Genomic DNA, 25,507 nt, shown 5'->3' with positions numbered 1-25,507 from the left:
AAACTATGTGACATACCCAAACTATCATATTTCACATTGGATGATTGTAAGTAATCGTGACCGCCATGTTTCAAAAGTAAATGATCTCATTCTATACAATCCCTAAAAATATTTGTAAAAGATTAGTGTATCAGCGAAAGTGGACTTCAATTTACATATCCGAAACACACAAGATATCATGTCAATAAGTATGCAGGGGAAAGAGGCAAGTATGCAGGGGAAAGAGGCCGGTGATTCAAGTTGCAACCCAAACGTTTACCCCGGAAAAAATAATAATAATAATAATAATAAAAATAAAGAACAAAAAAAAGAAATTTCAAAGTCCATCTAAAGTCAATTGACACTATTGATGCTCTGAATTTAATAGGAAGATCACGGCGACCCACACATAAAAGGAACATTCCAACGCTTTTAGTCCTCTCCCACGCCATCTCCACCGTCCAATGCCAAGCTGCCTTGCGTGTCCGTCATGGCAATTGCAGGCAGCCCTTAAAACTACTAACATACAAAAGGCTAAATATATTGAAGACCTAAATAAAATTAAAGTGTGGCAAATGGCTTCTCTCCTTTTTCTCCATCTCTTAACAATATTATCCTTCACCTTTCTATTGCCTGAACCTGTCATAGCCCAACAATATCCATACCACAACTGCACAGGCACAAGAAGTTACAGCCCTGGGACTCCATATGACAACAATCTCAGACAACTGCTGAATGATTTCAGAAACAACACACCAACCCCAGGTGGCTTTGCTAATTCCTCCGTCGGGGAGGGCTCCGACAAGGTCTACGGCCTCGTCCTGTGCGGCGGTGGGTTCGAAAGGAATGAGCGATGCACGCGATGTGTGATTGATGCAGCCCTATCCATCCAACCCCTCTGTGCCTACAAGACACAGGGTGTCATCTGGTACCAGTTTTGCCTCCTCCGCTACTCAGAGGAGGACTTCTTCGGGAAGGTGGAGATGAGAGACTTAAACTTTTTCCAGAGCGGAGCGAATTATTCTGAGCTAATGGCCGTCAACAGGACGCTAAGCGGTCTCTTGTTTGGACTAGTTGAAAGGGCCACAAGTGATCCATCGTTGTTTGCAATTCAGATGGGGGTTCCGGTCGCGGGGCATCAGACACTGAGTGGTTGGGTTCAGTGTACCAGGGACCTTAGCAGCCAAGGTTGTAGTGAGTGCCTTCGACATGGAATTGAACAGATGTTTAAGTGCTGCAGTCGAAGCTCATGGGTGCAAATGCTCGGCGAGAGTTGCATCATGAGATACTGGGTGGTCGCCGCTACCGGGTGGCCTGCTGCATCTCCTTCTGCATCAAGTTCAAATACAACTGGTACATCTCTATACCATTTTCTTCTTGTTTTTTTTTTTTTAGACCAGAAGGGTACAACTCAAAGCTGAACTGTCACACAGCCATTGTGAATTTTCAAAAAGGAGCAGTTTTTTAAAAAACAATTTAATTTGTGAATTTTTTAATAAATCGGTAAAAATAAGCGATTTTTTTGGGAAGAAGCTTAAAATGCGGCTTTTTCAAAATTTAAAAAAATCACTTCAAAAAATATTCTCTATTTTTTTTGTTTTTGAAAGTACAGTATCTTTTTTTGTTTTAGGAAATTTCTATTTCTATTTTTATTTCTATTCTCCTGAAACTTTCTCTGGTTCTCTGCTATGGATATGGTGCGTATTTTGTCTGGTGGTTATGGGTAGACCATAGTTAGCAAGTCGCCGATTTAATGACGACTTTTTTAAAAAAGGGGCAGTTTTTTAAAAAACAATTTAATTTGTGAATTTTTTAATAAATCAATAAAAATAAGCGATTTTTCCAGGAAGAAGCTTAAAATGAGGCTTTTTCAAAATTTAAAAAAATCGTTTCAAAAAATATTCTCTATTTTTTTTTTCTTGAAAGTTAAATATCTGTTTATGTTTTATGAAATTTTTATTTCTATTTTTATTTCTATTCTCCTAAAACTTTCTCTAGTTCTCTGCTATGGATACAGTACGTATTTTGTCGGGTGGTAATGGGTAGACCATAGTTAGCAAGTATGGAGTAGACAATGTCTTTCTAGAACAATAAAAATTGAATTCACCTACCCAATACTTATCTTGACGAATAGAATACATAATCATCTTATGGTTTAGAGATATATCACATTGAATATTTGAAATTTATATTTATAGGAAGGTTATTTTTATATTGAGTGATATATATATATATAGATATATATAGAAAGAGAGAGAGAGAGATTTAAAATTTCTGATTTTTTTAGTCTAGTCCGATATATTTGCGATCTCTTTACATTAAGTATTTTTGCCTATCTATATTTATTACCCGATTTTTTTATCCGATTTTTTAAAATAAAAACGATTAGTTTCCAATTTCATGATGAGCCCATTTATTGATAATCCCCAACTTGGTAACTATGGACGCCACTCAGGTTGATGCAAAACCAATTAGTGTGTTAACCCGAGATTCTCTCGAATTACCGGAACAAACCGCTGGACTCCCATAGTAGGTCTTCAGGTCACTTCAAAAATAATTAGGATATATAAAGGATGGAGAAGTCAGCTGTAAAACTCAAATTTTAGAAAGTGCGACTCGAACAAGTAATCGGTCCTTGCCCGAGCTGATTACTCGGGCCGATTTCAAGTAACTTGGCCCGATTAGCTCAAGTACCATATCAGCAAAAAAAAGTCCAAAAAATATAAAAATTAGAAAAAATTAAAAAATGTTTAGGAATTTTATGTTTAAAGTAAAGATTAAGCAAAACAATTCCAAATGATGTTAAAAAGGTAGAAAAAAAATGGGAGTATTTTTTAAATAATAAAAATAAGATGATAAAATATAAAAATTATAGCAAAAAAATATTTTAATATTTTCCAAAATAATAAAAAATATAAAAAAAAATATCTCAAATGAATTCCTTATTTTTTTAGAATTTCTTTCAATTTTTTTTTAATATCCCTAATTTAGACAAACAACTCGGACTGGGCAAGGGCCCAGGCCCGAGTAACTCCGCCGAGGAGAAACTATTTCACCTGATCTTTCAATCACCGGTAAAACTTGAGTTGCAGCTCTATTCTATTTCCGTTTTCTTTTGAATTTCTGCCCATATTTTGAAATCAATCATTTTTCCGACATTGAGCTCGTCCCTTTTTTGCTTGTTTATTTTTCGGTATACAGTTTTGATTTTAAGTTATTTCTTCATATTATAAAAGATAAATTATCTAAATTAATTTATATAAACAATTATAGATCAAATTGTCGATGATACATGCTTCCTCAGCCTGCCAATGGAGCGCGTCAATGGACCTGGTAATTATGTCCAAGCAATGTTATGAAACTTACAATAGGCCTCGGACTCCGCCCTGGCCCCAGCCACTGCCGAGTAACTTGGACGAGCCTTCATGGTCCAGGTCCAAAATTTAAAATAAAATAAAATAAAGTTAAAATAACTCAAAATAACAAAGAGGAAGATAATTTATTGAAGTGAAAGTTTTATAAAGAGCCGACGCTCTAAACTATCACATTAGAGTCCACTTCAAAAATTTTAGTAAAAGAGATTGTTTTGACGCTTCAATATCTTCAAATTGATCATGTCGACATCAAGATGCATCGACATGAGAGAAAAATAGATTTCAAGTTTTGGAAATAGTGCATCATAGAATGCATTTTTTGACCATCAATTTTCAAGATTTTCAAAATTTTCAAGTTTTTTTAAATCTGCGAGATCTGCATTATTTTTAAAGCTTTAAATTTTACAATTGAAGATAAAAATATATTTTAGAGCTATTACAAAGACTTCCAGTATTGAAACCACATTTTTTGACACTATTTAAAGGTGAGCTCTAATTTGTTTGTTTAGAGCTTCTGATCTATGCAAACTAGCCCTTCATTGAAAGTAAAAAATAAATTTAGAGCATATAATAAAACCTATACAAATCATCACAACCAAAATAAATACAAAGAAAATTCTTTTTAATTACATATAAATTATTTCTCAAAAAATATGTACTTTTGGAGAGTTTCTAAAAAATGTGAGTTGGATACCTTGGCAACGAACCAAGGCCAAGTTACTAAAGTTTGAGCTATTGGCCGGTTGACCTAGACCCATTGGAGCCTAAAAAATAGGATCTGGACCATTTGCCCAAGGGTTGGACCACCACAACCCAAGGATAGTGCTGGGCAAGCCCTAGGGCATGTCCACTATAGGGCCACGGCCCTGTTTTGATTGGCCCATCCTGACCTGTCCCGTCTTAGTTTGAAGGCTTCAGCCTTGGTCGGGCTTAAACCAGCCCTGTAGGGACTAGGGCCATGGTTGGCCTAGGCTAGGCTGACTTGTTGCCACCTCTAGGTCTCGTCGACCCAACCCAGATCCCAACCTATTGCGCAAAAAGGCATTCCCTAGACGACAACCGTTAAAAGTTTAAACTCTAAATATTTTATGTAAATAATTGTTGTAAGATTTAGTAAAAGGAATTGAAGGTAATATATCCGGGAAACGTTGTTAGGTTTCTTTTATCTTGTATAATTCTGGTCCCAATTGGTGTTTCAAAACCTTGAGATGCGGGGTGGATCATTCACTTCGAAATCCGTTTTTATATTGTTAGATAAGTGATTTGGATTAGTCCGAAGTGGATGCAGAAAAATATTTAAATTAGAAAAAAAAATTACAATAAAAATATGGGTTCACGAGGTAGGAATTTAGGACCTAAAAAATCATTAAATAAACTTGAGAAAAGTATAAAAATAGTGGTTTTTATGTTGGGACCCGTAGCTTCGCATAAGCATTTCAGTCCAGATCGATTTACGATCCGAATTGGCAATCCGATCAGGAATAGCTAGGTTTTAAGCATGCGACTATGCTAGTCCTAGGATGAGATCATGCTGATCGAAGGCATAGGTGGGCCATAGGCTTTCCGCCGTAGATTAGTAGGAACGCCATCTCCGCCTTTGATTGGGGGAACCAATCCATCCACGACGCGTTGTTTAGCTCCATAGTTCTTCTGCCCATTGATGGACGTCCCGTTGATGTGACATGATGCATGTGGGATCTTCAGTAAAACCCAAAAGTAGGGAGCCAGTATTTCCAAAACCCACAATCCGGTCCCGAGTGCCCACTATGAGATCCGCGTTAGGTGATTGCGCCATAAAGGCCTCATGGAATTGACTGATCTTCATTGTTTGTTCTTTTTTAATTTTTTTAGTATATTGTGCATTATATTACGCAATTTTCACTTATCCAAATTGTGGATCCAATCAATCCGGATCAATACAAAGTTCCAAAATATCCGGCAATCTTTTTTGTAATTCAGAGTTACTATTTCAGTTTGAATCTGAAACTCAATATTCAACCTAATGGGCTAGCAGATGCCAGCGTTAAAAAACTAAGATTTAGAAGATCGTTAGAATGTCAACTATATCATTAATCTGTTGTTTAGGACAAAATGTAGGCCTCACCTTGTCTTTATTTTTAATTTCTTGCCATTGTTGCGGTGTAACGTGGTATATGACTTCTGATTTTTGGTCAAAGTGTTTGTTAAGGTACGCAAGGCAAGGTTTGTAAACTCAGTTTAGTCTCACTCGGTACACGGTTTCGGTAAAAAGATTAAAAAGGAGACCTAAAAAGTCCTATAAAAATTTATATTTTTATGAAATTAATGTAGAAATATTTTAAATCATATTTTTAGTTTTTTGATGATGATTTCTGAGCTTTTCTTATTATATGCATTTTTTATATTTTTCTATTTTGTGAAATGTTGCAATTATATATCTATTATTTCTAAATCCATCTTTCATACTTTTTTTCCATCTTATTTATAGTTTACTTCTTTTTTTTTAATATTTTTATTTTCAACAAATTTTTAATTAGTATTTTTTTCATTCTTGGACCCTTTCTCACTAATCAAGTGATGTCTTAAGGGTCACCCAAGTGACTCGCCCAGGCAGAACCCAGTCTCATGCCCAAGATGAGTTTCTGAACCTTGTGTTGGGACAATATCAGTTAAAGCCAAGATGAGTTTCTGAACCTTGTGTTGGGACAATTTCAGTTAAAGCTTCATTTGAATGGTTCAAAATCCCATTAAGGGTTCATTTGGGAACAAGTGAGAACAGATCTATTTATTTTGAGAAACAGAGTACGTGGCTTTTCCTTAAAAGATTGTCTGGCCAAAATGGGCAAAAAAATTTAGAGAAGTGTTGCTAGCAAAAGTAGATGATTCATTTCCTTCATTTTTAATTTTAGAAGTAATATACATGCACATTCTTTAAATTACCGTTAAAAAATTCCCTTTAAAAATTTAATTCTACGTTAAATACCTATTTTTACCCCTTTTTTATTTATTTAAGAAGTTTCCTCACTTCAAAATCTCAAAATCCGAGGTTCTCCGTGAAAGTTCTCTATGGTCTTCAGCAAGCAAGCCACCTTAAATCTCAAAATCCAAGGTTCTCCGTGGAAGTCCTGTATGGCCTTTAGCAAGCTAGCAACCTTACTTTATGGAGGCAAAACATCAGACTTTTACAATTAAAAGTCTAGAATACTTCGGATTTGGAAAATCCGAAATTCTCTATGGAAGTACCCTGTGGCATCCAACAAGCCTCTGTACTTTCTAAATGTTGAGAAAACTTTGTATTTTTAGGAAACTTCAGAATTTCAAGGTATTCATAATTTTTAAGACTTATAACCACCTAGGATGTTTTATTGCATAACTTAATATTTCGATCTTCAAGATCGGAAGTAGGGGTTTTTGTGCGTGGAAGCTCTAAACCCACAGGTTGATTTTTGGCAAATACAGTACGAAAAATAAAGCATAAAACATATACCACAAGAACATAACGATTTACATGGTTCATTCTAGATGGGCTACATCCACGGGCACAGTAAATTAAAATCCATTATACTGATGAAAATTACATCAAAGATTTTGGGACACAGAGTAGCCTCTCTAACCTTCGACAAAACCGAGTCGAGCAAACCTTTTTAAACCAGCTCTCCCAAACAGCACCACTGCCAATCTCTCATCCTTATTTCATAACTAGACCACCATCTGTCATCTCTACTTTATAAATAAACCACTGCCTAAGAAGAAACCATAGCTAGACCACTGTCTAGGAAGAGACCGTAACTAGACCACTGTCTAGGAAGAGAACTTTGAGAGCAATCGAAACTTTATCTCATTAAAAATGGAAACTACCCAAAATATCAATAGAATTCGCTTTTCTACGAGAAACCAGCCTCTCATTCTTCAGGAGTCTACAGGAGGCACCATCGTAATGTTTCTCTTCATAAGAAGTTATCTTCCCTCTAAGGAAGACCTTGCGTCTCATGCACATAAGTCCCTGCCCTCGGCTCTCTTTAGAGGAAGTCAAATTTCTCATATGGTGATACAAATAAGGCACACAAATTCTCTGCTCTTTCATCCTATAATATAAGGTTAGGAATCCATACTAAATAGAAAACTTCCTATAGATGTTATATATATCTCAAGAACTAAAACATCTGTCTAAGAATCCTAAGAGTCCAAATCTTATTGGATTCCTATTTTCTTTAGGAAACTTAACAATATTAATCTCAATCCCACACAATATGAGATTTTTTTATGTGTGATTTTGAATAGCATCAAATCTAATAATCTCTACCTTGATATCAAAATTACCTGCTTACCATGCCATCATCCGTTGAACAGTTTTATGAATTCATCATCTTTTGCCAAATAAACTTCTCCATCATTCTTGCTGAAAAATAGTGTTTGTCATCAATTTCTCCAACTCGAACTTTGCATTCGAAACATTTACCGCCATACCGACAACCTTAAACCAAGCTCTGATACCAGTTGTTGTGCGGAGAAACTTTAAACTTAGCAAATAAAATACGAGAACTAAAGTATGAAACATATACCACAAGAACACAAAGATTTATATAGTTTACCCTAGAAGGGCTATATCCACGGGCATGACAAACTAAATCCACTATACCAATGAAAATTATATCAAATATTTTGGGACATAAAGTTACTTCTCTAACTCTCGACAAAACCGAGTCAAGCAAACCATTGTAAACCTGCTCTCCTAAACGACACAACTGTCAATCTCTCATCTTTATTCCATAACTAGACTACTATATAAGAAAAGACTATAATTAGACTATTATCTAGGAAGAGACCATAACTAGACCGCTATTTAAAAAGAGAACTTTGAGAGCAATTGAGATTTTCTCTCACTAAAAGGGAAACCACCCAAAATCTCTATGGGATTCTTTCTCTCACTTAAAGGAAAAACCACCCAAAATCTCCATTGAAAACGCTTCTCTATAATAAACCAATCTTTCAATCTTCAAGAGTTTATAGGAGGTACCACCACAATGTTTCTCTCCACATGAAGCTCTATTCTCTTTAAGGGAGACCTTGCATTTCATCTCTTCTCTCTAAGGGAGACCTCATGTCTCATGCACACCAGGCCTTGCCCTCCTCAATCTATAGAGTAAGCCACCTTTCCCATATGGTGACTCAAATAGAGCACATAAATTCTTAGCTCTTTCATCTCATATATATAAGATTAGGAATCCACACTAATTAGGATACTTTCTATAGATATTGCATATAAATTAAAAGCTAAGAGATATGTCCAAGAGTCCTAAGAGTCTTAATATTATTAAATTTATATTTCATTTAGGAAACTTATCAATATCAATTTCGATCCCACATAATTATGGGGTTTTCTTATGTGTGTGATTTCTAATAGCACCAAATCAAACAATCTCTACCTTGATATCAAAATTTTCTACTCACCATGCCAACATCCATTGGATAGTTTTATGAATTCGTTTTCTTTTCCCAAATAAATTTTTCCATCATTCTTGCTGAAAAAATAGTGTTTGCCATCAATTTCTCTAACTCGAACTTTGCATTTGAAATATTTATTGCCATACCGACAACCCCAAACCAACCTCTAATACTAGTTGTTGTGCGGGGAAACTCTAAACCCCACAATTGATTTTTGGTAAATAAAGTGTGAGAACTAAAGCATGAAACACATACCACAAGAATACAAAGATTTATGTAGTTAACCTCAGAAGGACTATATCCACGGGCATAACAAACTTCAATCCACTATACCAATGAAAGTTATATCAAAGATTTTGGGCCATGGAGTTACTTCTTTAACTCTCGACAAAACCGAGTCGAGCAAACTTTTTTAAATCGGCTCTCCCAAAAGGCACAATTGTTGATCTCTCATCTTTATTGCATAACTACATCACTATCAAAGAAAAGACCATAACTAGACCACTGTCTAGGAAGAGACTATAACTAGACCGCTGTTTAAGAAGAGAACATTGAGAGCAATCGAGACTTTCTCTCACTAAAAGGGAAACTAACCAAACTCTCAGTGGGAACCTTTCTCTCACTAAAAGAGAAACCACCCAAAATCTCCATGGGATCATATTCTCTATAAGAAACTAACATCTCAAACTTCAGGAGAGTATAGGAGGTATCATCGCAATGTTTCTCTCTATAGGAAGCTCTCTTATCTCTTAAATAAACCTTGCATCTCATCTTTTCTATCTAAGGGAGACCTTGTATCTCATGCACAAGAGGCCCTGCCCTCTTCTCTCTCTAGAAGAGGTCACCTTTCCCATATGATGACTCAAATAGGACACATAAATTCTCTTCTCTTTTATCCTATATATATATAAGGTTACAAATCCACACTAATTAGAAAACTTCCTATAGATGTTATATATACCTTAAGAACTAAGAGATATATCCAAGAGTCCTAATTTTATTGGATTCTATTTCCTTTAGGAAACTTATTAATATCAATCTCAATTTCATATAATATGGGATTTTTTTATAACACCAAATCCAATAGGAGTAATGTCATTATTTTTTTAAAATAAAAGAAAAAGAATATGAACGTAGTAACGTTAAGAGATTTATTAAATAACGGTACTTTGGGAGGATATATGCATAAATTACTCTAAATTTTAACCAATTTCATGATTAATATCTATTCAAGCAGTTCTACGTTAAACAAGGACTTTCAACTCCAGGTAATTGCAGCTATTTCCTAGTTTGTCAACTAAGAACTGATTTAGAATGGCCGATCTATAAGCTCACACTCAACAATGAGAGGCGTGAGCTTCCACCTCTCCCCTATGGAGAGGCAAAGTTCAGAGCAACTCCATTCTGTTTTGGACCCGGGATTCATTTTTAATAAATTGTTGCCCAAACTTTTTCATTTATGCTTTTTTAATACTCAGATTTAAGTGAAATTTGTTGGGTTGTGCATCTTATTTAGGATTATCTATAAAACATCAAATTAATTTTTGAAAAATTAAAAACCATCACATTTCAAAGTGTGTTTTGGTCATTTTATTTTTTTGAAATATATTTATTACATAATTTTTAGACGTGTGAGAGATTTAGAAGAATGAATTCTCATTATTTGGCTATGCAAATAAAAAAATTGAAATATATAGACATGCTCTTAACCATCTAATCAGATTCAATGGTTGATTGATAGCTTTTAGTTGAACTACATTTTAGACTATTTGGTCTTTTAAAAAAATATTTGACCTTATCTTCTCATCCATTTTTTAATGTTCGCCAATATCATTTAACGTGATATCTGAAATGTGCGTGCCTAGATGTATCTATAAAAATATAAAAATAATAATAAAGGTAAAATAAAATGACCAAAATACACATAAAGTAGTATTTTGGCTATATTATATTTTTTAATACAATATTTTGTTATTTATACAGGGTTAGAAGTGTGAATAACTAAAGGGTCCAGTTTCTATGCGGCCAAGCCTGCATATGTAGAAATGCGGGCCTAATTAATAAATCTATTTTTGAGATGGATTTTTGGACTTAACATTTAAAGACATGTAATCTCTAACATGGAGATCATGAATATGGAAAAAGAAATAAATTTTAAAAATTAAAAATAATAATTCTAGTAAAAAACCATTTGAACCAATAGTTTCCATTGTTTTTAGATGGAACACCTACTTGCACCAAAAAACCATTTGAACCAATAGTTTTCATTGTTTTTAGATGGAACACCTACTTGCAACCATCTTTTAGATGGATGCATTACACTTTCTTGACTGCATACGTAGAAATGCAGTCTAACACGATGAAAGAATTTTCCATAACTATAAGTTTAGCTCAATGTGTATGTAAAAGAAAAAAGAGCATAAAATTAATGCTCTCAACCTTCTATTTCAGGGGGACTAATAACCATATTTATTTTTATGTGGTCTAGACCATCAAATCGGTTAGTCTTAACCAGGAACAACTAATGATTACAAAACCCCTCCTAATTATCAAGCATCACCCTCTCATAAATGATAGACTGAATGAACGTTTGAAACAATCTAAGGGTTTGGTTCATGTGAAAACATTTTCTAGAAAATATTTTCGTGTGAATTTTTTTTTTCGTATGGTTAGGTACGGAAATATTTTTTCATTAATTAGCTGTTAATTGATGTGAAAAATGTATTGGGTCCCACACCTAACCATATAAAAGAATTTTTTCATGTGAAAATATTTTACAGAAATTATTTTCACACGAATCAAATGTGCTCTAAAAGAAAATTCCAGCTTCTAGTCAATACTTTTATGTGATTTTCTACATTTTCCTAATAGTTTCCTCCGTTTCATCAATTAATTTCTTTCTATCTTTTTTATTTAACGCATATTGCGAAAATGACCCAATCAAGGTGCAGATTGAAGCACAAGTGTTTTCTTTTCTTACCTCGTTTAAAGCGTCTATTCAGGATTAAGATAAGAAAATAATACGAACTGCAAAAGGATTAAGTTGCCACTAATTTACAAATGCCTTAGCTATCGAATAAAATATTTGGGCAAGTGATGTTGAAAAACAAATAAATAAATAAAGAAAAAAAAAGAATATTTGGGCAAGTGAAGTTGAAAAAAAAAGAAAAAAAAAAAGAAAAAAAAAAGAGCATGATCTGTTTGTTTTTTTTTGGGTAATTCAGTGGGGGAGAAGGCCCCTACCCGATTTTCAGTAATAATAAGCTCATAGTTTTACAACCCTAGAATAGGGAGATCGTGCCACATCATGAAGTAATACAAGAAAAAGAAAATCCGGTGGTCTAGATCGTCAAATAGTTGCATCTGAGAAGGCGGTAGCTTTCTTGGCAAGTAAATCAACCATCATGTTAGCCTCACAACAAAGTGGATAAGGGACCAAACATGACCAGAGAGCTTATATCTACAGTTAATAGTAGCAATATTTAACGCCCATGGGGCTTTGCATTAATCATGAATTGCATTAGCTAATAATAAGGAGTTGCTCCTGATCGGAAAGGGAAAACATTTGAACTGGATGGCCAGGTCAATGCTTGCAAGGTTAGAAACTCTATAAAATTATTTGATGCTATACCAAGGGGATTGCCAAATACTCCTACAAAGGATCCATCATCTCTTTTAGTTATCACGCCTCCACTACCTGCCAACCTAGGGTTTTTAAATGAAACACCATTATTATTAAATTTGAAATGATTACTAAGAAAAGACCATTCAATTTGTGCAAGTGAACTTAAACCTTAATTTCTTAGTAAGGAAAGAATAATCTTCAAATGATTATTGGGAACGAGATCTGATTATATGACAAGCATGTCTCCAGAGTCCAGAGAGGAGTGGACCAAACAAAACAAGAAAAGACTTCTATAAAAGAGAGAGTGTAGTTTTGGACAACTTGAAAAATTATACCCGGATATAGTAATTGCAATGGAATAGCAAATTCCTCCTGTCGAGGTGAAATTCATTACGAAGTTGGAGCACATGGCATCCTACGTTACCTAGAGACTCTATTGCCTTTCGCAAAAAATAAATGTAATAACTACGAAGTATGAACTATTTTAGACATTAAAAATCAATTAATTTTAGAAAATTTACACTATTTATTTTTTATTTAAAGATGTCACAATCATTATTGACCGTTAAATTTGAAATCAGATAGTTGTTGATGTGTCACTAGCACAAATTTTGAAATTTTTTTCTTGAAGGTCGCAATACATCTTTATCTATTGGATTTCTCATCCAAAAGCCAAAAGTGATTATGCCCACTTTGTACCAAATATAAATGGTTTCATAGTATACAATCCTATAAGGATCAATTTTTTTCTCTTAATTAACTTCTAAAAAAGTACCCATTTTCTCTGATTTAGAGATAATGCGTTAAAGTTAGAGATTATTAATTTTATTCATGATATCTGAAATGCTTTACTTATTTTTGATGCAGGAAGAAATGGGCTGTCTTCGACAGTCATTGCCATCATCTCAATCTCAACAACTTTTTTTGGAGTATTATTCTTTGCTTGTGTTTGCTATTGTCTCTGGAGAAGGAAGGAAAGATTGAAAGGTAAACAATGAGCCGTATATCCTAATAATTTCCGGAAAAGAAAAAAAAAGACATATCTTCTATTGAAATGTAAGCAATAAAGCCATATTTTCTATGACAATAATTTCTCATAGAAATTATACAACTGCTAGAGATTCTCCTTCTGATCTCTTTGTCAATAAGCTGGACACCTTGCATAGGCGTCAGCAATAATCTTATAAAGTAGAAAGAATGTGTAATGGTATCATCCAACATTTCTCAAGTAGTTGGCATAACAAAGCTTTGAAACAGCTCACTTCAGGAGAATGTTTTATTGTTACGAAAATGTCCGTTATGTTAATGTTTCGACTCGCTCCTTTGAATGAAATGTTGCAGGAAAGAACATCCATAGATACCTGCATTTCATTAAAAAGTTAATAATTTTGTTGGTATATTCTAAAGAATAGTCAGACTTGAAAGAGTAGACATATCTTCTATATGGGCACGTGCCAGTTGTTCTCTAAAACAGATTTTCCATCAAATACGAAGAGGGTGGACACTATGTCCTTAATGAGTTGCCGGGGCTGGGATAAGGGCACTATTCGTCATGTCTTTGGACATGGAAAAGTGGTCACTTATAGCCAGAGGGAGGATGATATCTGTACCTTAATTATTAGGCATAGCTTGAGAGAGCCTTGGGTAAGATCTCGGGATAACTTAACCAGAAACAAGATGTCGTGCGAGCCCTTGGCGACAGTCTGGGCAATTGAGACTTGAAATCAATGGAAAGCCTATCTTGTTCCTTATGTAAAATACATCATTCATTTGACTTGGTTCAAGAAGTACTCTTTAGATATGTTGGACTGATAACCACCTTAAAGATGTTACGTGTTACGTATTGTTTGGATTTTTAAGTCACACCATACCTTGAAATGGAATTTAGAACTCTTTTTCTGCTTTTCTGATAGAGAAAACAACTTTAGGTAGTATTGAAATTGTAGAGCTCATTGATCTTTCCAAGAAGGGCCATACACTGAAAAAGGGTCACGAGCAAAAGGATATGGCCTAAAGAAGTGCGTTTGTTCAGTATGGCCTTGTTTTTTTATGCGCTAAACATAGATAACTTTGCTCTGCTGGAGTCGATATCACTTGTTTGGAAGTGCAAATAAGAGTTGCTTCTTCAATAGTCAGGTTTCACAGCAATAAGAGCTTCCTGCTAGAGCGATAGGACGTCATATATTGTTTGTTTGTGCAAATTAAGTGGGAAAATGTGTATAGTGCTGCTCCCACTGGGATGGAAGTGATTTTAGGGTATTTTGGGAGGAATATCTCTTATGGATACTCTCATATCTTCCCTCTGAGAGAGTATTAAACTATTGTTTCGATGCACAGATAAGATTTAACTTTACACATATGTCTACTATGTCCCCTGTTTGTAAAATCAAAGCAGTCTTAACTCCCAATATTCAAATACTTGAGTTCTAGCATCTTTTGGCCCTCAAAAGGACAAAAGACATCTGTCAAAGTGGCTAGTCCAGTACTGGGTATCCCATTGGGAAATAGAGTCAATAATTGCTAGAATAAGAGGAGGCAAACTATGTTGACCTCATTTCCCTTGCATTAAGCTAGGTGAGACCACACATATTGCCAGAAGAGTGAGGAGGATAGTGTGGCTCTTGCATCGAGGAATAACAGTGAAGAGTCACCTCCTAGAAGTTATATAGTGGTGTAGGAACCCCCCACTTTTTGTGCATAAGGAATCAAGACAAGGAGGGTGGGTTATTTCTTAGTTCTTCTTTAGGAATTCTCGTTCACCATACTTGGTTAACCACTAGATAGAGATGGATTATTGAGCTTAAGTCCAGATCAGTTCTACCTTGAACCTCCCTATATGTGGAGTTGGGACCGAAGAAGGATTTGGGGCTTTCCAACAGCTCATTATGTGAGTTTTCTCAGTAAAACTTGGCGCAATAGTTAGTGTCACTATTTGTATGCAGCAGAAAATACGGAACTTGAGCAAGCTAGTTCTTGAAGATGGTACATCTGATTTCATTGAAAACATGAACATTGAAAGAACATTAGTTTAGATTATATGTCCATTAGTATAGATTATATGTATAAATGTTAAATGTGAAACCGTTTGAATCTTGTGAGATATTAATAAATGATTTCTGCCACTCTGCTATCTCTGACTTCAATGTTGAACAACTTTCTCAATTTTAGCAAACCATTTCTCAATTTCAGGAAACATCGGAGAACATGTGCCTAGCAAGAAAGATGGAGAAGGAAAAGAGCTACCTTTGTTTGATTTGGATACATTAAAGGCTGCCACAAACAATTTCTCTGATCAGAACAAGCTTGGAAAAGGTGGTTTTGGCCCAGTTTACAAGGTGATAACTTCTTTCTTTACTGATAGCATTGGTTTTTACACCATGAGCTCTTTTTTTCCTCGGGCAATTTAAACATGAAACCTAAATCAATATTCCAAATGAAAAACCTCTCTTGGATTTTTAGGGTAAGCTAAGTGATGGACAAGAAATAGCTGTGAAGAGGCTCTCTAGAAGCTCTGGGCAAGGTCTAGAGGAGTTCAGGAATGAGGTTGTAGTGATTGCAAAACTACAACACAGAAACCTTGTCAGGCTCCTCGGTTGCTGCTTAGAAAGTGAAGAAAAGCTACTTGTCTATGAATACATGCACAATGGAAGCCTGGATGCCTATATCTTTGGTATGACCACTTTGCTATTTCGGGTATTTATGTTTCATGTTACCTAAGTTGGTTTGTGTTATGGAGAAACTGTGAACCCAAAAACTTAATACTAAAGGGCATGAATATATTATTAATTTTATTCAACATCTTGATTTGAGAAGGTTCTATTTGATGATTGTTGTACTGATTTTATGAAAATGTCTCTAGATTCAAGTAAGAAACAACAGCTACAATGGAGAAAACGATTCGACATCGTTGTAGGGATTGCTCGAGGCCTACTCTATCTTCATCAAGATTCTCGACTTCGAATAATTCACCGAGACTTGAAGGCCAGCAATGTTTTACTGGACCATGAGATGAACCCAAAAATATCGGACTTTGGAATGGCGAGGATATTTGAAACAAATCAAACTCAAGCTAATACAAACAGGGTTGTGGGAACATAGTAAGCAATCTCTGTCTACCTTGTAGCATTCAGCACCATGTTGTCTTATTTTTTCGTGACTTTTAGCTTCACACCTATCATTCTGTGAGTTTTTTACCTGCAAATATTTTGAAAGCAAAAGCAGTAGTTCATAAGGAATGTTACTTCTAAACAACTTGAAATCCAGGTAGAACCCATAGATATTGCTATCAGTGTGAACTTTTTAAATGCTATCAAAACTCATCTTTACTGAGTATATGCTATGATATGTTGTCAACAAATAGTGGATACATGGCCCCAGAGTACGCCATGGATGGACTATTTTCTATGAAGTCCGATGTATTCAGCTTCGGAATTTTATTGCTTGAAATCATTTGTGGCAAAAAGAACACTGGTCTCTATCTTCGTGAGTCTTCACAAAGTCTTCTAGGAACTGTAAGCTTTTGTTTCTCTTAATTACATTATGATATTTACTCCCATATTAGTTCAGGTAATGTACCAAATAGAACTCTCAATCTTCATAATAATTATGTTTGTGCAGGCCTGGAGGCTATGGCATGAAGGGAAAGGCATGGAATTCACAGATCCAGTCCTGTGTCAATCCCGTCATGACAGTGAAATATTACGATGTATTCAAATCGGATTATTGTGTGTCCAAGAAGATCCAATGGAAAGGCCGAACATGACTTCAACTCTCTCCATGTTAAACAACGAAGCTGTTGCACTTCCTGTGCCTAGAGAACCGACATTTTTGGTGGAGAGAAGAATCCCTAGGGTGGAGTCAGATCCATCTTCCAGTAGCATCAAAACGCATTCCACAAATCGGATCACTATTTCGGAAATTAAACCACGATGATGAATGCAGCAACTTTTCGTCCTTGAAGGATCATGGATACACAAGACTAGAGGTTGAGATGAATAATTTCATCCCCCAATAAATTGAAGCACGCTAATATTACTTACTAATATTGTGGTGTGTGTATGCTTGTGAAGGTATTGAACATTAATTCTATTATTTGTAACATACATACTGACTTATCATACAAATCCAATGCAAAGAGACTCCATTGCAAAGTCTTCTTATCGCCCATAGCCAGAGGAAAGGTAAGATCCATCACTCCAAGGTTTAGAAATCCCATTGGGATTATATTGTCGGGTGTGGCTTGTATAAGGTTGCCAACCTAAACAAGGCATACCTTCAAATAGTGCTGAAAGATGTTGATTCTGGATTTGGAATCTTTGTGATGGTCTGAAAATTTACTTTTATCTCTAGTTATGAAATTTAAAACTTAAAACATAGTGTAGTGTTTACAGTGAAAATTTGATAGATCTTTCGATGAAGATCCCACAAATTTTAACACTTTAAACTAATTAAAAATATATAAATAAAGTGGTAGAGCAAATGGGACAGATCGAATTCAAATATGAGGTCGGATTTGCCTGAAATCGAGCAGATCTACTATCAGATCTGTGGCAGAGCCAACATGATCCAGATCATTAAAATACGATTTTTAAGACTAGTTAACAGATAAAAAATAATTAAAAAAAGAAAAAAAATAAAAAGAAGAAGAAAAAGAGAGGAAGAAATAATACCAAACCGGGCCGAATGGCCAGGGATTCTCGAGCTTTTGAGGGCTCGCCCGTATCAGAACCGGTCCTCTTTGCCTCTCTGATTTGGATGTTGACCAGCAGATCTCTAGTGTAAAGGCTTAGATCTAGGGTTGTTGTGCCCTAGTTCTAGTTTTGATCTAAGGTTTTTGTGCCTTAGGTCTGGGTTTTCTTAGTCTTGGGGGTTAGGACTTCAGGAGGCTAGGGTTCCTATCTTCTCTAGGGTTTTCCATCTAGAGATTTTTCTAAAAGCTGTCATCTTTTTCGTGGTTTGGAGGAGAATTTCCTCAGTTTTCTAAGGGTTTTGTGATCTCCATATGTTGAATATTAATTATGAGATTTTCTCTATTTTTTTGGGATTTTTGGGGATTTGTTTCTAAATATTTTGGAGTTTTTCTAAGGGTTTTCCTACTTTTGATATTTTTGGATAATTTTCCTAATTTCGAAAATTTCTAAGTTTTGTTTGGTCTCTTTTTCTCTCTTCTTTTGGGTTAGGGAGGGGGGGGGGGGGGGGGGGGGGGAGTATTTATAAGATTCAATTGGTGATTTTTTCTAAATTTTTTGAAGTTTTTTCGAAATTTTTTAGATTTACCTTGAAGTTTTAACCTTATCTAATTAAAGAAAACGTATTTATTGCATCATCAGATGCGTTGACTGCATCATCAACCCACGTCTGGGCCTGTCGGGGCCGTTACAGCCCGGCCCGTGGCTCCACAGTTGGGACTTATAGGGACTAAATTGTCATTTATTGTATATTTTTATCCGTAGGTCTAATTCAGGCTATTCTTGGACCGTTGGAAAGCTCTTAGGCTCTACTTCAAATCGGGATAGGATTTGGGTAGTTTTGGGGTAATTAAATTGTTACTAGGATAATGTGGTATAAAGGATTCAGAAAACCATAGAATTTACCAGATTTAAAATGGGGTGTCTACAGTTGCCCCTCTTTGGCCCTCCCTGTCCTTCGAGGGACAGGTGCGTGGCAAAGAAGTAGACACTTTACCGTTCCTTGTCCTTCGAGGGGCAGGTGAACGTCAAAGATAAAGAAGACATTTTAAATTTCTTCTTGAGGTCACGTGGTCAAGGGGCACACCAACTATCCCTCCAAGTTATTACGTTCATCGAGCTCACTCATGTAGGGCATTTTTCCTCCTAGGGTTTTCGGTTTGAGATGTCAGTGAGTTACACAAGCTTGAAACTCGAGTTGGATTTTCTTGTCATGCCACTTAACTTCAGGGGTTTTCGTAGTTTGAATTGTTAACCCTGTAATTTTCTTTGATCTCCTTAAGGTTTCCTAAGGCTTTCTATAGGAAAAGGCTTTCTATAGGAAGAGATCTGTCTGGCTGAGTTTGAAGTAAGGGATGAGTCAGCATTGCGGCAATCGCGGTAATGTGGTAATCATCATATACGGGTGTCCACGCTCCTTCGTTTTTTTAAATTTTTTTTTTTTTTTAGAATTTTTAAAAGTAGGGGGAGATTTGAAATAGATCCCGGATCAAGGATAGGTTACGACTTTAACAAAGAAATTAAAGTTTGGAAAAACACAAGACATATAGTGAAAATTTTGAAAAGAGAAAGATATTTCAGAAAACAAGGTTGGATAGCAGTTTTAACTCCTGCAACCATAGAGCCCTCTAAGCAGTTTTGCATCATGTAGTGATGGACCATACACCCGACCCTTTTAGGTCAATATGGGCATAGACGGAGTCCATCAAACAGGGTGGTTGTGCCCTGGATACACCCTACCTTTTTGGGTCATACGGGGCTAGACGGTACTTGCCTCAGCTCTTTTACGTCGCACGAGTTTGATGTTTTTCCATTGAATAGGGTGGTTGTGCCCTAGATACACCCGACCTTTCACGTCATATGGGGACAGATGGTACCTGCCTCTGCTCTTTTACATCACACGAGTTTGACGTTTTTTCCATTGAAACAGGGTGGTTGTGCCCTGGATACACCCGGCCTTTCATGTCATACGAGGCTAGACGGTCCTTGTCTCGACTCTTTTATATCGCATGGGTTTAACATTATTCCATTGAACAGGGTGGTTGTGCCCTAGATACACCTGACCATTCATGTCATACGGGGCTAGGCGGTCCCTGTCTCGGCTCTTTGACATCGCACGAGTTTGTCGTTTATCCTATCTCGACTCTTTTACATCGCATGAGTTTGAATTTTATCCTATCTTGGCTCTTTTACGTTGCACGAGTTTTACATTTTTTGAATTGGACTTTGGAACATCGTATGCACACACGGGGATGAGCTTGCCTCATTTCACCTCAGGGGATCCAGACGAGAGAATAATTCTCCCAGACTAGCCAATATTGTCATTGGCGAGGTTCACCCATCTCCGATATGTGGTAGTTGATAGTTATACTGATACAACCATGGAGTGCCCGGCTAGTTTCAAGCCTTCATAACAGTCATAGGAAGTTGGTTTCAAGAACGAAGCCAGATCGACTAACAATTTAGCCTCTTGTAGTGATGGAGGAAGTCCTTTATAAAAGGGTTTTGGAAATGGAGGGTTTTAACAATCAGATTGAAAAAACATTTTTAAAAGGGACGGGCCTTACAATTTTTCCACCTGTGGCTCCTTTGGTGGTGATTTTCTTTATTATATTTTATCCAAATATGATGAAAGGATTTCCTTGTGGGATCGTAAGAACTCAAAAGTCTCGAAGTTGTCTTTTTATCTTTGGAGCTTTCATGCTGTGCTTCACGGGTCCATGATGAGTTCTCTGGATTCTTGCTTAGCTTCCATCTTGGAGAGGCCCCAATGTTCTTCGAGGATTCGTCGAATTCACTTCCGTTTTCCATTCATATCATGCTCCCCCCGCATATTTATGAGTTGGTTATGTTGGGAACCGATAGGGTTTAGGAGTAGTCTTCGTCCTCAAGGTCTACTTGTGTCATATTGTTGGAACTTGCAAGTATTTGTTTGTACTTGAGTGTTTTTGCATCAGAAGCTCCTTCTAGGAGTTTTTTTTTGTTATTTTACCCGTGATGCCCTTTCAGGTTTTTACCACATCCATTCTTTTTCTTATTTTTTTTGATGCCATTTCTGGTTTTCACCACTCTTTTGAGCCCATTATGGGTAGTATTTTCTGAGATACATCGCATTGATGGGGTCGTTGAGCTCGCACTGCTCCTGATTTTTGATCTTGTAAGAATTGTCTGCATGCACTAGGGTGACCACGAATGGCCCTCCCAATTAGGTTTGAACTTGTCTAAAGGGTGTGGGTTTACAGGAGTGTGGAAGATTTTCTTGAGTACCATGTCCCGTTCCCTGAACTGTCGAGGAACAACTTTACTTTCGTATGCCCTCTCGATTCTACGCTGGTAAGAAACAATATTTTGTGTCGCTCATAGTCGTCTTTCATCAAAATTAATGAGGGCAGCGATTTGGGCTTCCATCTTTTGTTCCTTATATGAATCTTTATCAATAAGCACTCGAAGAGACGGTATCTCAACTTCAATGGGTAACACTGCTTCTATAGCATACACCAATGAGTATGGGGTTGCCACTAGGAGTCTTCTTAGTTGTCCGGTAAGCCCATAGTGCGTCATTTAGCTTTTCGTGCCAATCTTTGCAACCTTTTATTATTTTGTCTATAATTCTGAGAAGTCATTTGTTTGTAGCCTCTGCTTGTCCATTTCCTTGAGGGTAGTAAGGTGTGGAGAATTTCTGTATTATCCCAAACCTTTTGCATACCTTAGAGACCTTTTCATTTTTGAGATTGGATCTATTGTCAGTAATAATTGACTCAGGAACACCAAACATGAATACAATATTGTTCTTTATATAATGGGCAACATTGTTGGAAGATATTTTTCATCAACATGGGGCCCCCACTTAATAAAGCCTAGCAAACAGTGGAAATTTTAGACAGAATAACCCAGGAATCAGCTAAGATCTTTATAAGGTCTCTCAAAAGTCTCTTGCCAAGTTTTGTCTCATTCCGACATGTCTAAGGCAGTGTAGACTAGAAACAATTCCAGCAAAATCGACCTCTAGCACCCTGAAACGACCCCTATAACTAGAGCTACATTTTTCGGTGTCTCAAACCGTTGTGGGACCACCACCGTTAGATCCAGCACAGTTGAAAACCCTCAGGAGTCAAATTTTTGGCCTAACAGACACTCTAGGAAGAAGTTATAGCAAAAGAGTGAAACAGGAGGGGCCGCAAGCTATTCCCTTGCAGCCACCTTGCAACCCCACACCATGGAAGGAGCAGTCACGAACAATAATTTTCGATGCTCATATCTTACCCATCCAAAGTTGAATCGCGCTCAAATTTGGTAAGCATGTTCATCTGGTCGAGACGAGCGATTCGATATGTGGCACACCCCGTGACGATACCCGAGCACGAAGAAAAGCTAGAGAAAAGTTGTTGATCCGTGAAAAAAGTGTAGGAAATTCAGCAGCATCATGCCTTGCTCGAGCGGCTAGATCATGCTACTCACGAGCTCGATCGACGTAAGATCAATTCCATTGCAGGCGAAAGGTCTCAGGCTATTGCTAAGCCGAACCCCGTACATGATGAATAGTCGGATTCTGCACACAAAGCCGATGAAGCGACTGTAAATTTCGTCATCGAAATTCCAGATTCTGGTTAAAAGTCCAAAGATGCAAAAACTTTGTTCGAGTACGGAATCAAGCTGTGTTTGTTGCTCCTCGATCGTAACAACATGTTCAATGTAATTCAGTGAAGAAATTACCGAAAGACATCAGGGAACGAGTACACTAACGATCTGAAGTATCAAGACCCATTAAAATTTCAAGTCACATGATTGTGCATTAAAAACACGATCCATGGCTCAAAGTTGGTATCAAATCGTTCGCCATGATGAGCCCTACAAGAAAATGATCATCTTACGATCAACCGGGCATAAGAACGACCCTAGATCATCCATGTAAGATCACGCAAGTTCTAGGGCAACATAGGGACTATTATGAAATTCCACAAAATGTTAGGAAGGGGCAAATCTATCATTTTCTACCTTATTTTCTAATTTCTTTTAATTCAATTTAATCTTAATTTTCAGAAATTAGGGTTACTTGTGATCATCCACCCATATTTGGGGCAAATTCTATAAATATGTACCATCATTGTACACACCAGAGGACTCAACCTTTCACAAAAGAGAGAGTTTTTACTTAATACAAGTTTCTCTTTTTTGTCATTGTTGGGTCAGATTCGAGAGAGAGAGTGAGGTGAGATAAACTTTTGATTGGTACCCCTAGGTTCAAGGTAAACCTTCACTCTTTTATTTTCTTCTTCTTCTTCTCTCTCGTCTCTCCTCTCTTCTCCCTCTTCTCTCCTCTCTTCTCCCTCTTCTCCGTCTAAGTTCCTCACAGTGGTCATGTACGACAGTCGCAGTGCCGTGCATGCCTCCCCTGAGGTCACACAGGCCATCGCCCTGCATGAGTCACCTTCTCTTCTTGTTCTTCTATCTCCCTCTTTTAGTGAGGCCTGTAGACGACACCGCCTATCGCCGTCCACAGACATAGTTTCAACGTCTTAGTGAAGAACCCAGATGGTGAAACTTGCTGCCACCCGTAGGTGTTCTTCCCCGTTGCGCGTCTATAGTAGACAACAATACCCATCGCCGCCCGCTAGAGGCCTTGGCAATGCCCATCGGCCTCTACGAGCTTCCTTCGCATATTTGGTGCTTATCGCTGTCCTTCCTGCATCCCACGCCTATCGTTGTGCTCCTTGTGAGGATTACCGTCGCGTGCTTCACAAACGACTATCGCCATGGGGGTGTGTTGTCTCCTTATGTTACCAACGGCGATGCCTAACACCGTCCATAATTCATTTCTCACTCTCTAAACATGAGTAGTAGTGTAGAGTGCCGCTCAAGGGCCACAGCACTGCTACTCAATGGTCGTGAGTGGCAACGCCTAGTGCTGTCGGGACGCCATCTCCCTCCCATCTCGTGTATTCTTTTCACTCTCTTTTCTCTTCTCACTTGATTGAGGGTAGACTTAGAGTAGCAACGCCACATCGGTCTCGGTTTAGAGTAGTATTGACACTGTGCTGGTCTTGAGAACCATGCCCATCTTGCTACCACTCCGAGTCGGTAGCCTTCCGGCCGTCATGCTAGTCTTGCCCCTTTGTCAAGTTTTCTTCTCTTTCCTCTTTTTATTGGAAGCCTTATGTTTCAGCACTCCCGCATGTGAGCATGCGATGCCCTAAGACAAGGTGGGTCTCTTCGACCTACTTGTCTCTCCAATTAACTATAGAAGTGTTTTGAAGAAAACAAGAGGATTACAGGTCAAGGAAAGCGATTCCGAACCAGCTAAGTAGTTGAGGGGCTTTCTTCGTGATCTAAGAGGGCGCCCACATGAGCCAACCCGAGTAAGTCTCGAATCCACCTTAAATTCTTCTCTCATCAGTTGGTATACATGCCCTTGCTCCTAAGTAAGGTTCTGAGAGAGCGATCTCAAATCTTGGGTTCGCTAGAAACCCGAGATACGTGCCGCCAGATCATCTATATCTGAAAGGTGAGATCAAGGCACCTAACCAGCTTGGCGACTCCATTGGAGACTTACTACCCCTTAGTCGGTTCTCTCTTGTTTGACTAGTATCCTCTTTTACTTTCTGCATTTATCTTTATGGCATCTGGGTTGCTCAACCCATTCATCGGAGTCAAGGACTTACTTATCCCCGCACTCATGGCTACTCCGGGGAAGCGAGCAGCTCAAGCCTCATTCAACGCTCTCCTTCTGAGTCAGGACTCACGGTCCGGCTCCCAGGTTCTGACCTGGATTAGTGCGAGAGGGGACTTAAGGTTCCATGTCTCCTAGCTTTCCCGCCCTAGTGGACTCTCCACCAAGGCCCCTTGCATGGGTAGCACATCTGCTGCCGCGTACCGTACTACTGGCAAATCTACTGCCAGTCATATTGCTGAGGTACGTAAAAAGGCTACCCTGTCCATTCCCGCGAAAGGCAAGCAAATTGCCATCGCTCCTGACGTTCGCCGCAGGGCAATCCCCCATATCCTTTCACCTCTTCGAACCTCTAGACCTAGAGGAACTGCACACCGAGGCAGAGACCCTGTGGCCGCTTGCCCTCTCACACATGAGCTCACATCTAAGGCTAAGCCTTCTCGGGCCGAACCCTACATGCGCCATGCATTTGCCTCCCACAGCTCGGGGTAATGCTGACTTTACACCACCTCGAGCACATGAGGGTCGACCACTCCATCTTCCCTCCCAGCACACACAACTTCACCTTATGAAAGGTGGGCTTCGGCCTCGTCCCTTGCAGACACAAGCTCGTGGGTCTCGGCCTCTTCAGGTAGAACCCATTGATCAAGCCCAAGTCGACCCTCAAGTCACCCGGATGGCTAACCCCAAATGTGCAGACGCACCGTCTTTGCAGATCCCTCTTGGAACCAGACTCAGGCAAAGTCATGAA

At 37.7% G+C, this 25,507-nt stretch overlaps 1 protein-coding gene across 2 annotated transcripts; it reads left to right on the top strand.

The window, feature by feature from the left end:
- The first annotated feature begins 461 nt into the window (after nt 1–461).
- Nucleotides 462–17,552, top strand: LOC18440951 (cysteine-rich receptor-like protein kinase 19). Of its 2 annotated transcripts, XM_006851084.4 has the most exons (7): nt 477–1,332; nt 13,270–13,389; nt 15,592–15,737; nt 15,862–16,072; nt 16,262–16,499; nt 16,763–16,913; nt 17,020–17,552. In XM_006851084.4, the coding sequence occupies exons 1-7, from the start codon at nt 555–557 to the stop codon at nt 17,332–17,334; spliced, it is 1,959 nt and encodes a 652-aa protein (XP_006851147.1). In that variant the 5' UTR covers nt 477–554; the 3' UTR covers nt 17,335–17,552. The 2 variants fall into 2 exon arrangements, with proteins under 2 accessions (XP_088716223.1, XP_006851147.1); XM_088860097.1 differs by lacking the exon at nt 16,763–16,913 and having other exon boundaries at nt 462–1,332.
- The last annotated feature ends 7,955 nt before the right edge of the window (nt 17,553–25,507 follow it).

The sequence above is a fragment of the Amborella trichopoda genome, chromosome 2, assembly GCF_054954075.1.
Source record: "Amborella trichopoda isolate Santa Cruz 75 chromosome 2, AtrichopodaSantaCruz75HAP2 v2.0, whole genome shotgun sequence".
NCBI classification, from domain to species: domain Eukaryota; kingdom Viridiplantae; phylum Streptophyta; class Magnoliopsida; order Amborellales; family Amborellaceae; genus Amborella; species Amborella trichopoda.
Note: the sequence above shows the minus strand (reverse complement) of the source record. Positions and strands in the feature narration are given on the sequence as shown.

Excerpts from the sequence above, each read along its gene's own strand:
- LOC18440951 (XM_006851084.4), top strand. The coding sequence starts at position 555 with ATGGCTTCTCTCCTTTTTCTCCATCTCTTAACAATATTATCCTTCACC. Across the intron at positions 16,073-16,261 it reads CCTGGATGCCTATATCTTTG|ATTCAAGTAAGAAACAACAG; the intron begins GTATGACCACTT and ends AAATGTCTCTAG. Across the intron at positions 16,500-16,762 it reads AACAGGGTTGTGGGAACATA|TGGATACATGGCCCCAGAGT; the intron begins GTAAGCAATCTC and ends GTCAACAAATAG.